General features: G+C 46.4%; 1 protein-coding gene across 1 annotated transcript; it reads left to right on the top strand.

Annotated features, from left to right (window-relative positions):
- Positions 1–4,321: 4,321 nt before the first annotated feature.
- Positions 4,322–9,964, top strand: LOC134286024 (uncharacterized). Its single transcript, XM_062847585.1, has 3 exons — positions 4,322–8,365; positions 8,970–9,521; positions 9,788–9,964. The coding sequence occupies exons 1-3, from the start codon at positions 4,322–4,324 to the stop codon at positions 9,962–9,964; spliced, it is 4,773 nt and encodes a 1,590-aa protein (XP_062703569.1).
- The last annotated feature ends 1,603 nt before the right edge of the window (positions 9,965–11,567 follow it).

Here is an 11,567-nt window from a genome sequence, read left to right as displayed (position 1 = left end):
ATCAGCAGCAAATAAGGTACAGTAATGTTCCGATTTTATCACGCCCTTCACGTGTCAGTCCTTCATTTTTCATTAATTTGCTGTTACATTTGAGAGCAAGTGCTTCCCCTCTTCTTCAAGATGAATGTTGAAGGCGCGTTTTACGACGATAAAAATATTTAAAATGCGAATAGATTTTATAGAATATTTGAAAGCAGTTTTGAAAAGGGGCGTGATAAAATCGGAACAATACTGTATTACGAGTGTTTGAGTGTATCCACCATACAAACAAGTAAATTGTTAGCTAATCTACATGTATACGCAGATTTAGCAATGGATGAAGTGTTATATTTTTGATCAGAACTTACTCAAAATAGCAATTTCAATGTTGTTGTCGATTCGGGGCGAAATGAACACTGGCAATTATTAATGGATGTACGTGCGTTGCATACTGTTAGGCGTTTTAAAGAGTTTGGAAAAAGCAATCCGATTATTTTAGCCTAAAATTTATTTAATTAAGTTTGATGTTATGTCAACTCATCTAAGATGGAATATTATATCTGTGGTATTGATCTCAGTAGGCAAATTACTTAACTGATCGATATTATCAAAGATACAACATAAAATATGCAGGGGTGTCCATTATGCCCCGATGGGTGTTCATTTCGCCCCGTACCTTTCCTGCCAGCCCCAAAAAACACACGGTTTACAATGCATTATTTCTTCACAATAGTGACATTCTACTTGCTGTAAATGATTGAAATACGGAGGAAACAAGTTAAAGTTGTAAGCCAACTGATAATATGTTAAGTTTTTGCCTGTTATACAAGCCTAACGTACTCATTTGCTTAGGGTGTCCATTATGCCCCTAATCTCCCTAACATAGGTTCTGATTTTTAAAAACGTTTATATTACTGAATTTTACCATTTTGTTCAAAGTTAAGCTTCACCGAAGTTCTTAAAAATATATGTTTCGGTAGACATAACCAAGAGTTCGATAGTTTGAGAGTTTTTCTTAAGTTCTCTGACATAAGTTAAGAAAGTGAGGTAGATATTTATTACAATACAGTAATGTTCCGATTTTGTCACGGCCTCCGCGCGTCAGTCTTTTATTTTTCATTCATTTGCTGTTACATTTGACAATAAGAGTTTCCCCTCTTCTTTTAGATAAATGTTGAAGGCCGGATTTGCAACGTTAAAAATATTAAATATTCATATAGATCTTGTAAAATATTTAAAAGCTTTTTTGAAAAGGGGCGTGATAAAATCGGGACAATACTGTATCGCCTAAACCTTCGCGACCCACTAAAAATCAGCACGCGACCCACCAGTGGGTCGCGACCCATAGTTTGAGAAACGCTGCTCTAGATTTTATTGAAAACTATTATAATTTCCTCAATGAGCTCAACTTCAAATGTTCCGCAAACAAAACATTTTGGGATCAACAAAATAAATTCGTGGAGAATTAATAATGAAATATAAGGAGTCGAAATAATCTCAGTCCAAAAAGATAAAAATCGGTAGGTCTGCCAACCCTGAAGATGATAGTTCCACTTCTTGCATCACTCACTAACTCACAACGCCCCCTCTCGGCTGCAATCATTCGCTACTCGCTTACTTCAATTGAGTGTTCAATGCAGAATCAAGAGCCGGTTCATCATCTTTGGCTCCAATGGAGCGCGCACCTTTCCCACCCACTCGTCCATCGCCTTCGCCTTCAGTGATTCCAATTTCTTCAACGCTTCAATGAGTGCGCTAGAGTTCTAGTATATCAGAGCGAGACCAATCCTTTAGCTCGATATCACTCACCGAGCTTGCCTTGCCGTGGTCGGTACGTACCGAGCTTATTTTTCCTTTATTATTTTGTCTCACTCGTTTAATGACCACTATTTAAGTTCGGGCGGCCGGTGGGGGCTGTCGATCGTGTCGACTGACTGGATGATGTTGATTCTTTGGTTCTGAAGCGGAGCTGTTAGATATGTGGGAGTGCGATGAGGCGGATGAAAGGAATCGAAATAAGAACATTTTTTACCACTCGATGGTGAAGTTTCGGGTACAATTTGTGCTTAGACGCGTTGCACCCGTTGTCTCTTTCTGGTTCAATTTTGAATTCAATGATTTGATGATTTTGATTTTTTTTTGAGTGAAGGCTACTTTTTGCAAATAAGGCTCATAATTTATTGTTAGCACCACCAAGGTAGGTGCTGAGATTTAAGCTTCCATAAGATTTATCCTCACAATGACCACGCTGTGACGTTTTCCCGGTCAGTCCAGAAATTATCCAATATGCATACTTCCTTGGGCATAGAGTATGTTGAAGAGTACATCAATGCCCTCTTAAACTACAACCCTGTACTCTAGATGTTACCGGCAGCTACAACCGATCAAGTCAACACAATGCACAGTCCAATATCAACAATCCGAAGTATGCTGAAGCACTGTGATGGGCTACCTGCGTTCGTCCAGCAAAATCTCCCTCTCACAGTCTCCGAGATAACGATCATCACCATCATCGATTACAACCGACCCCTAGAGTGATAAGGATGACCGATACCGAGGTCAGGATGTGATAAGAGCGCAACGCTAGGAACGATCTGTGCACTGCAAGGTCTAGGCAACATACAGTCAGTCCACCGAAACCGAGCCACCGAATCGGACGAGCATGGAACGCTCGACAGAATTTTAATTTGTATTGTGTGTCGTTTAGCTTTAAGTGAAATATAATATTAAGCTACAGTTAGTGAATAAACCGTATTTAGCATGTTCCGTGTGTATTAAGAATAAAGTGTCGTGTTTTACAACCGTCGCGAGTTACCTAATTGAATTTGGACACCGAAACGCCGTCGATTGCATGCGGGCACAAGGCACCATTGGATGATGTGCATGGAGCACAATTGAAACACCATTGTTCCATGGATGATCGGTTTTCCCATCGATGTCGGAGTGGGAACCCAGAACCTGAGCTATCAATCTACGAGGTAAAGCCCTACTCCTTCATTCTGGTCCTTCGAGCCGGATTCGGATCACACCGGACCTTGAACTACACGAAAACTGCTACGAGATCGAAGCTGGAGCCGGCGAACCAATCGCCATCACCATTTGGATTCTGGGCGCCATCTCACCGGGAGACAATTGAAGGCGTTTTCAAGGCAGGGTCACAGCGCGCCTAGGACGTGGCGGCGTTTCTTCGGACGGCCATTTCGGCTGATCGCTTCAGTTTTGGCTTGGACTTAGTCAAGGAGTAGTTTGTGCAGGTTAGTGAACTTTACTACGTATATGTCCAAGCCAAGCTAGGAAAATACAACCTTCTAACGCATGAATTTGTCTACGATTCGGTGATTTGTGACGTGGATCCAACGGTGTGCTGGCAATGAGACGGCACCAAGTGGACAGCCCATTCATAGGACACGATAACTAAGGGGCTCCACCAAACATACGACCCGTGTGGCGAAAATCTGGCGCCTCGTACGAGCAGGACATCTGCAACAAGCAAATCATTGGCGGCCGTCGACCGGCTACCAAGATTGTAAATCAAGAGTACACCGATCGGTACTGTGGCTGAATTTGCAATCGAAAACGACGACCGGAATTCCAAGCCAGTGAGGGAACCACTGGTCAATGAGGACGATCTCGGCGCAGAGAGGCAGTACCGCAGTATTTTCGCCCAGGTAAATTTAGAATAAGTATACTGCCGAAGCTAGGCATTGGAAAATACACCATTTTAATTTGAATCCAAACCTCTTCGTGTTACCTCTCTGACCGCTGAGCCCTGCTTGCCCTTCTGGGCTCCTCCGACTTTGAGTTTCGAATTGTGGAACGGGATTGGATATTGGACGTTTTTGGCTGGGATCGCTGGGACTGAAATCGATTATTGGTGCAGTACATTTTTCCTGTGGTGAGTTGTGCAGTATATGTCTGGCCGAAGCCATTCACTCTGGATACTACACCACAATCTCTCCTCTTCCTTCATCCTTTGATTGAGTAATTGCTGCATTGAGACGTTTTGGGCACATACTAGCTTGCGTGATAGTTCTATTGAACCCTTGGAGCACCGCTATCTGTTTTGTCGGGTAAATTTACGCAGTATATGCCTAGCGAAGCTAGGTCTACACTCTGCCTACTACACTGTTTGCTTTCCTCTTCGATCCACTTATTGCTGCTGAGTTGTCGTCGATCGGATATCGAGCGTGTGACGTCACGCGGCTGCGGTTCTTTCGTTTGGAGCGCCAGTACTCGTTTCTCCGGGTAAATTAAGATAGTATATGCCTGGCGAAGCTAGGCTTTTGCAGTATACTACACCGCACCTCTCTCTTTCTGTAAATCACGGTATCCTGACGGCAACATGGCACCGTTTGGAGGAGCAACCAAGGCACCGTCGATGAGGGCTTTGACGGCTAGGCTGAAGGAAATCCAGTTGAACTTCAACGACATCTACCGCTTCACTCAGGCATTTTCCGATGCCAACAGTGTCACCGAAGTGGAAATTCGCTTGGGCAAACTCGATGAGCTGTGGGAGGGCTACAGCGAAACCATGGTGGAGATCTTCGCACACGAAGACTACAATCCCGAAAAGGCTTCGTTGGAGAAGGAACGTGTGGAGTTCAGCGACCAGTACTACGAGGTCAAGTCCTTCCTCATGGACAAGATCAAGGAGCATCAGAGACCTTCTGGAAATCTGGAACAGCCTGTTCGTGCTGGCGATGGAGCATCATCAAACACAAGCGACCACGTCCGTCTGCCGCAGATCAAGCTGCAGACGTTCAACGGCGATATCGACGATTGGCTGAGCTTCCGCGATCTATTCACGTCGCTCATCCACTGGAAGGTGGATCTACCGGAAGTGGAAAAATTCCACTATTTGAAAGGCTGTCTCCAGGGTGAACCCAAGGCCCTGATTGATCCTCTTCCAATCACGAAGGCCAACTACCAGGTGGCATGGGACTCGCTGCTGAAGCGCTACAATAATAGCAAGCAGCTAAGGAAGCGGCAGGTGCAAGGACTCTTCAAACTACCCACACTTTCCAAGGAATCCGGAGCCGAGCTACACATCCTAGTAGAAGGCTTCGAACGAATCGTGCAGACCCTGGACCAGGTCGTTCAACCGAACGAATACAAGGATCTTCTGTTGGTGAACATCCTTACAGCACGATTGGACCCGGTCACGCGTAGGGGGTGGGAAGAGGTCTCATCCACGAAGGCGCAGGACACCCTAGAGGATTTGTTCGAGTTTCTGCGGCGTCGAATTCAGGTTTTGGAGAGTCTTCCACCGAAATCCACCGATACTAAGGGTGTCGGTCAGCAGCAACAACAACCAAAATCAAGGCAACCATCCATGAAGGCCAGCTATAGTTCTGCTCCTACCCAGGCGTCTAGGGGACGCTGCATTGCCTGCTCATCGGATCATCTCCTCTTCCAGTGCAACGAATTCCAACGGATGACAGTATCCAACAGGGATGGTCTCCTGAGGTCCCATGGTCTGTGTCGGAACTGTTTCAGGGTGGGACATCAGGCTAAGGAATGCCAATCCAAATACTCCTGTCGAAACTGCAAGGGACGTCACCATACTCTGGTCTGTTTCAAGCAGGAGAAGGAAAGGGAACCCAAGATTGCGGCAGTTGCTGGGGGCAACAAGCCGTCGAACTCCAAGGAACCACAGGAATCCAACTCCCAAGTGGCTAACGTGGCAGCCACGGAAACTGCAGTATCGGCTGCTGCACTCCAACATCCAACACAGGTTCTTTTGGCAACAGCAGTCGTGATGATCGAGGATGACGTTGGCAATCGTTTCCCCGCTCGTGCACTGCTGGATTCCGGATCCGAAAGTAATTTTATTACTCAGCGATTGAGTCAACGGTTACAAGTCCATCGAGATCGGGTAGATATTTCGGTGGCAGGAATTGGCCAAGCGGCTACCAAGGTTCGGCAAAGGATTCAAGCGGTTCTTCGATCAAGAGTTTCCGATTTCTCTCGTGAGTTAGGCTTCCTAGTTCTTCCAAAGGTTACAGTTAACCTCCCAACAACCGCTATCAACACGAACAGATGGACTCTTCCAAGTGGGATTCAACTGGCGGATCCCACATTCTTCGAATCAAGCGTGGTGGACCTCGTGCTCGGTATCGAGTGTTTTTTCGAATTTTTCGAAACCGGAAGGAGGATTTCCCTGGGGGAACAACTCCCAGCCCTGACCGAGTCCGTGTTTGGTTGGGTAGTCAGCGGTGGTATTTCGGTTCCAGTTCGTTCCCTAAACATCAGCTGTAACGTTTCCACATTAGACAACTTGGAAGCTTTGATCACTCGTTTTTGGTCCTGCGAGGAGGTGGGAACCGGCAAGGCTTATTCACCAGAGGAGGCACGTTGCGAGAAATGGTTCTCCAGCACGGTTCAACGGGAACACAGCGGTCGGTACACGGTCGCTTTACCAAGGACGGAAGATGCTGTATTACGATTAGGCGAATCAAAGGACATAGCATTCCGGCGACTCCAAGGGACCGAAAGAAGATTGGCTCGGGACTCATCGCTCCGAGAACAGTACGTCGCGTTTATGGCGGAATATCTCGATCTAGGACACATGAGATTGATAGACGAGGCTTCGGAGACTTCAATCAAACGGTGCTATTTGCCACACCATCCCGTGGTAAAAGAAGCTTCAACCACAACGAAGGTTCGGGTAGTGTTTGATGCTTCGTGCAAAACGGCAACAGGAGTCTCACTAAACGACGTGCTACTGGTGGGGCCGGTAGTTCAGGAAGATCTTCGAGCCATAATCCTCCGCTGTCGGACCAAGCAAATCATGTTGGTGTCGGATGTGGAAAAAATGTTTCGGCAAATCATCGTCCGTCCAGAAGATCGCCCGCTGCAGTGTATTCTCTGGAGAAACTCACCATCGGAAGACGTTCATACGTTTGAGCTGAACACAGTGACGTACGGAACGAAGCCAGCGCCCTTTTTGGCCACAAGGACACTTCGGCAGCTCGCACTGGATGAGGAAGGAAGATTTCCGCTCGCTGCACGAGCGGCCATGGAAGACACCTATATGGATGACGTAATCACGGGTGCGAACGATGTAAAAACCGCCACGGAGTTGCAAGGGCAGCTAAATACGATGTTGTCTGGAGGAGGATTTCAGCTACGGAAATGGGCGTCCAACTGCCCGTTAGCATTAGCCGGTATTCCAGAAGAAAACTTGGCCATCCGAACTCCGAATGGGATTAATCTGGACCCAGATCCTTCGGTTAAGACATTGGGGTTAACCTGGTTCCCTTCCACGGATGTTCTCGGATTTCAATTCACCATTCCCGCTTTGGACGCTGACGCCATCATCACCAAACGGACTATATTGTCAGTGATCGCAACCTTATTCGACCCTCTAGGCCTCCTAGGAGCCGTAATTACCACGGCAAAGGTTTTTATGCAACAGCTATGGACAATTCGGGACGAAAACGGGCATCCGCTCGACTGGGACCAGTCTGTACCACCAACGGTGGGTGAGGCATGGAGGAATTTCCATGAACAGCTACCGATTCTTAATCAACCAAAGATCGAGCGATGCGTTATTATCCCGGAAGCAGTAGCGATTGAAATCCACTGCTTTTCCGATGCTTCGGAGAAGGCATACGGAGCCTGTCTCTATGTCCGGAGCATGAATGCAGTGGGAAAGGTAAAGGTGCAACTACTTTCATCCAAATCAAAGATCGCTCCACTGAAATGTCAGACTATTCCTCGGTTGGAGCTTTGCGGAGCGGTTTTGGGCGTCGAACTCTTCCAGAAGGTCCATGAATCGATTAAGATAGCAGCATCCTGTTACTTCTGGACAGATTCCACGTGTGTCCTCCGATGGATTCAGGCTCCTCCAACCACTTGGACAACGTTTGTTGCTAATCGTACAGCGAAGATTCAGACAATCACCGAAGGTTGTAAGTGGAGTCATGTTCCGGGAGTGCAAAATCCAGCAGACCTCATATCCAGAGGTATTACACCTCAACACATCCTGGAAAATAACGTTTGGTGGGAAGGGCCAGCCTGGTTAAAATACAGCCCGGATCAGTGGCCTAGATTACCGGAAATCGGATCAACGGAAGACGTAGAAGCAGAGAAACGACGAACAGTTGTCGCTGGAACGGTTTCCACAATCGCAGAGTTCAACCATGAGTATTTCCGGAAGTTTTCCACGTATTCGGACCTCGTTCGCCGCACCGCATACTGGTTGCGTCTAATGAAACTACTTCGACTACCATCTGCAGAAAGGAAAAACCGAAGGTTTCTTTCTACGTTGGAGCTCCGGGAAGCGGAAAATACCTTGATTCGTTTGGTACAAAAAGAAGTATTCATCGAGGAGCTGAAGGCGCTGTCTAAGGGTGAATCTGTTGCAAAAGGGTCACTCCTTTTGGTACAATCCTTTTCTTTCAAACGATCAACTGCTAAAACTTGGAGGACGACTGAAGCATTCCTTGGAATCAGAAGAAGCGAAGCATCCCGCCGTTCTACCAGCGCGACATCCGTTCACTCGACTACTTCTTCAGCACTATCACCATCGCTTGCTGCATGCGGGACCACAGCTAATGCTGAGTGTGGTGAGGCTTAGATTTTGGCCGTTAGGAGGAAGGAGTGTCGTTCGGAACATCGTGAATAAATGCCAAAAATGCTTTCGTACCAAGCCATCGACCATCCAACAGTTCATGGGAGATTTACCAGCGGCCCGAGTAACTGTCTCCCGTCCATTTTCGAACACAGGCGTTGACTATTTTGGCCCTGTTTACCTCCGTCCCGTTCCTCGTCGTGGTGCAGTTAAGGCCTACGTAGCAATTTTTGTTTGCTTATGCACAAAAGCGGTTCATTTAGAACTTGTGTCAGACCTGTCAACTGATCGATTCCTTCAGGCACTCCGCCGGTTTGTGGCGCGAAGAGGTCGTTGTGAGAATATATATTCCGACAATGGCACAAATTTTGTCGGTGCACGTAATAAACTGCAAGATCTTTTGACACTGTTAAAGAGCCGGAATCATCACGACACTGTCTCCAAAGAATGTGCCAAGGACGGCATTCAATGGCACTTTATCCCGCCGAGCGCCCCCCACTTTGGAGGCTTGTGGGAAGCGGCAGTCCGTTCATCCAAATACCATCTGCTGCGAGTATTGGGCGAAGCAACTGTATCGCCCGAAGACTTCAGCACGCTGCTTACACAGGTCGAAGCGTGCCTCAATTCTCGCCCCCTTACGCCTCTGTCCGACGACCCCAATGATCTTGAACCATTGACGCCTGCTCATTTCCTGATCGGCTCATCCCTTCAGTCGATCCCTGAACCAGATTTAGGAGAACTTCCAATCAACCGTTTGGATGCTCTACAACTCACTCAAAGGAGGTTGCAGGATTTCTGGAAGAGATGGCGCAGGGAATATCTCTGCCAATTGCAAGCTAGGACCAAGCGATGGCAGCCTGCAGTTCAGGTCAATGTAGGAAAGCTGGTAGTCATTAAGGACGACAACCAACCCCCCATGAAGTGGAGATTGGGACGCATTGTTGAGGTTCACCCTGGGAGTGATAAGGTTGTTAGAGTCGTGATTCTTAAAACTGCCACTGGTTTCTTGACCCGACCAGTCGAAAAACTTTGTATCCTGCCGCTTCCAGAAGATGACAGCGAAAAACCGAATGAAACTGTCTAACAAGCTCAGTAGTCCTAACCCTGTTCCCAACATCCCATCCCGTCGAAGAGGATTTTCTTTCTATTTGCAGAAATTCGACGAATTTCAGGGTGGGTGAGGGTGTTGAAGAGTACATCAATGCCCTCTTAAACTACAACCCTGTACTCTAGATGTTACCGGCAGCTACAACCGATCAAGTCAACACAATGCACAGTCCAATATCAACAATCCGAAGTATGCTGAAGCACTGTGATGGGCTACCTGCGTTCGTCCAGCAAAATCTCCCTCTCACAGTCTCCGAGATAACGATCATCACCATCATCGATTACAACCGACCCCTAGAGTGATAAGGATGACCGATACCGAGGTCAGGATGTGATAAGAGCGGTGAGAATATCACTCGCTCGCAGAAGCCGACGGAATAACATCGCAACGCTAGGAACGATCTGTGCACTGCAAGGTCTAGGCAACATACAGTCAGTCCACCGAAACCGAGCCACCGAATCGGACGAGCATGGAACGCTCGACAGAATTTTAATTTGTATTGTGTGTCGTTTAGCTTTAAGTGAAATATAATATTAAGCTACAGTTAGTGAATAAACCGTATTTAGCATGTTCCGTGTGTATTAAGAATAAAGTGTCGTGTTTTACAACCGTCGCGAGTTACCTAATTGAATTTGGACACCGAAACGCCGTCGATTGCATGCGGGCACAAGGCACCATTGGATGATGTGCATGGAGCACAATTGAAACACCATTGTTCCATGGATGATCGGTTTTCCCATCGATGTCGGAGTGGGAACCCAGAACCTGAGCTATCAATCTACGAGGTAAAGCCCTACTCCTTCAGAGTATCTTCGTGCTGGCCAAAATCCACCAAAGGATTTCTTAGAGAAATTCCTGAAGAAAACCTCGGAACATCTCTGCAACAATTTTTATCTATTTCCCGTCTACATATGTGAGCGTTGGTGATCTACTATTTTTAGGGCCGATTTCTTCACCTCGGCTTAACCGGTAAGCCAGGCTTACCCATACAGTTAAACCTGGCTTAACGCTTAAGCCAGGGTGAAGAAATCGCCCCTTAGACGACAATGGCGCCTACCACGTCAGGTTGCAGGTCAATGTGGGGAAGGGGAAGGAAGTGATGATTGCAATCATTTGTATCCACATCAGACCGAATATACCTCTGCGTCTGCACAAAACCATGTGGATGTCGGAGTGTTGATAGGATATGGTTGGCAGAGGGTTCACACATTGGTGTTATTATTCTGAAGATGTGCGGCACAGTTCGCTTGATTGCATAACTTGTAGGCGTTATGTGATATATTGACACTGTGCTGTGGAAGTTGGAAGCTTTTCAACCGTTCCTGTTCTAGTGATGGCTATGAACATATGAAAACACATGATTTGTATATACAGATAGGAGAGTATAGAGAAAGTGGATAGAAAGATGCAAAACAGAAGGAAAGGGACGGGCCGGGGATTGAACCCAGGACCTTCTGCACATGAATCAGAAGCGGTAGCCACTAGACCACCAAGCCCATCTCTTCCACATCATGTAAAATATATTATATAAGAACTACTAATTTCCTTAAAATAATATGATTGAATTTGAATAATTGTCCTTCGAACTTGCTTTCCGTCAAGTCCACGTCTATTTCGGGCACAACCTGAATTCGATACCCGATACACCTTCTACGTGACTCTATGGTACATATGATGATGATGATGGTAAACAATTTTAAATGTTAATTCGAAAAGTCGGTCAACTTCTTCGCAAACCTATTGAAAGCATGTGTTCAAAGTACGATTGAGCGCAAAATTTTTGAATTGAGAAGAAAGTAGTTTTAGAAAATCGAACAATATTTTGAAAATTATATTTATGCCCACCACATCATAATACGCAAACACAGTGCAATGAAGAAATATTTTTCAGTGGTTGTGAAATAC

Source organism: Aedes albopictus, chromosome 2, assembly GCF_035046485.1.
Source record: "Aedes albopictus strain Foshan chromosome 2, AalbF5, whole genome shotgun sequence".
Lineage (NCBI taxonomy): Eukaryota > Metazoa > Arthropoda > Insecta > Diptera > Culicidae > Aedes > Aedes albopictus.
The sequence above is the reverse complement of the archived record's forward strand: the minus strand, read 5'-3'. Positions and strand labels throughout refer to the sequence as shown.

What these genes read in the sequence shown, in the direction of transcription:
- LOC134286024 (XM_062847585.1), top strand. Translation starts at nt 4,322, where the DNA reads ATGGCACCGTTTGGAGGAGCAACCAAGGCACCGTCGATGAGGGCTTTG. An exon ending in CAAAAGGGTCACTCCTTTTG is followed by an intron (nt 8,366 to 8,969) that starts GTACAATCCTTT and finishes ACACTGTTAAAG; the next exon opens with AGCCGGAATCATCACGACAC. An exon ending in TTCACCCTGGGAGTGATAAG is followed by an intron (nt 9,522 to 9,787) that starts GTTGTTAGAGTC and finishes CCTGTACTCTAG; the next exon opens with ATGTTACCGGCAGCTACAAC.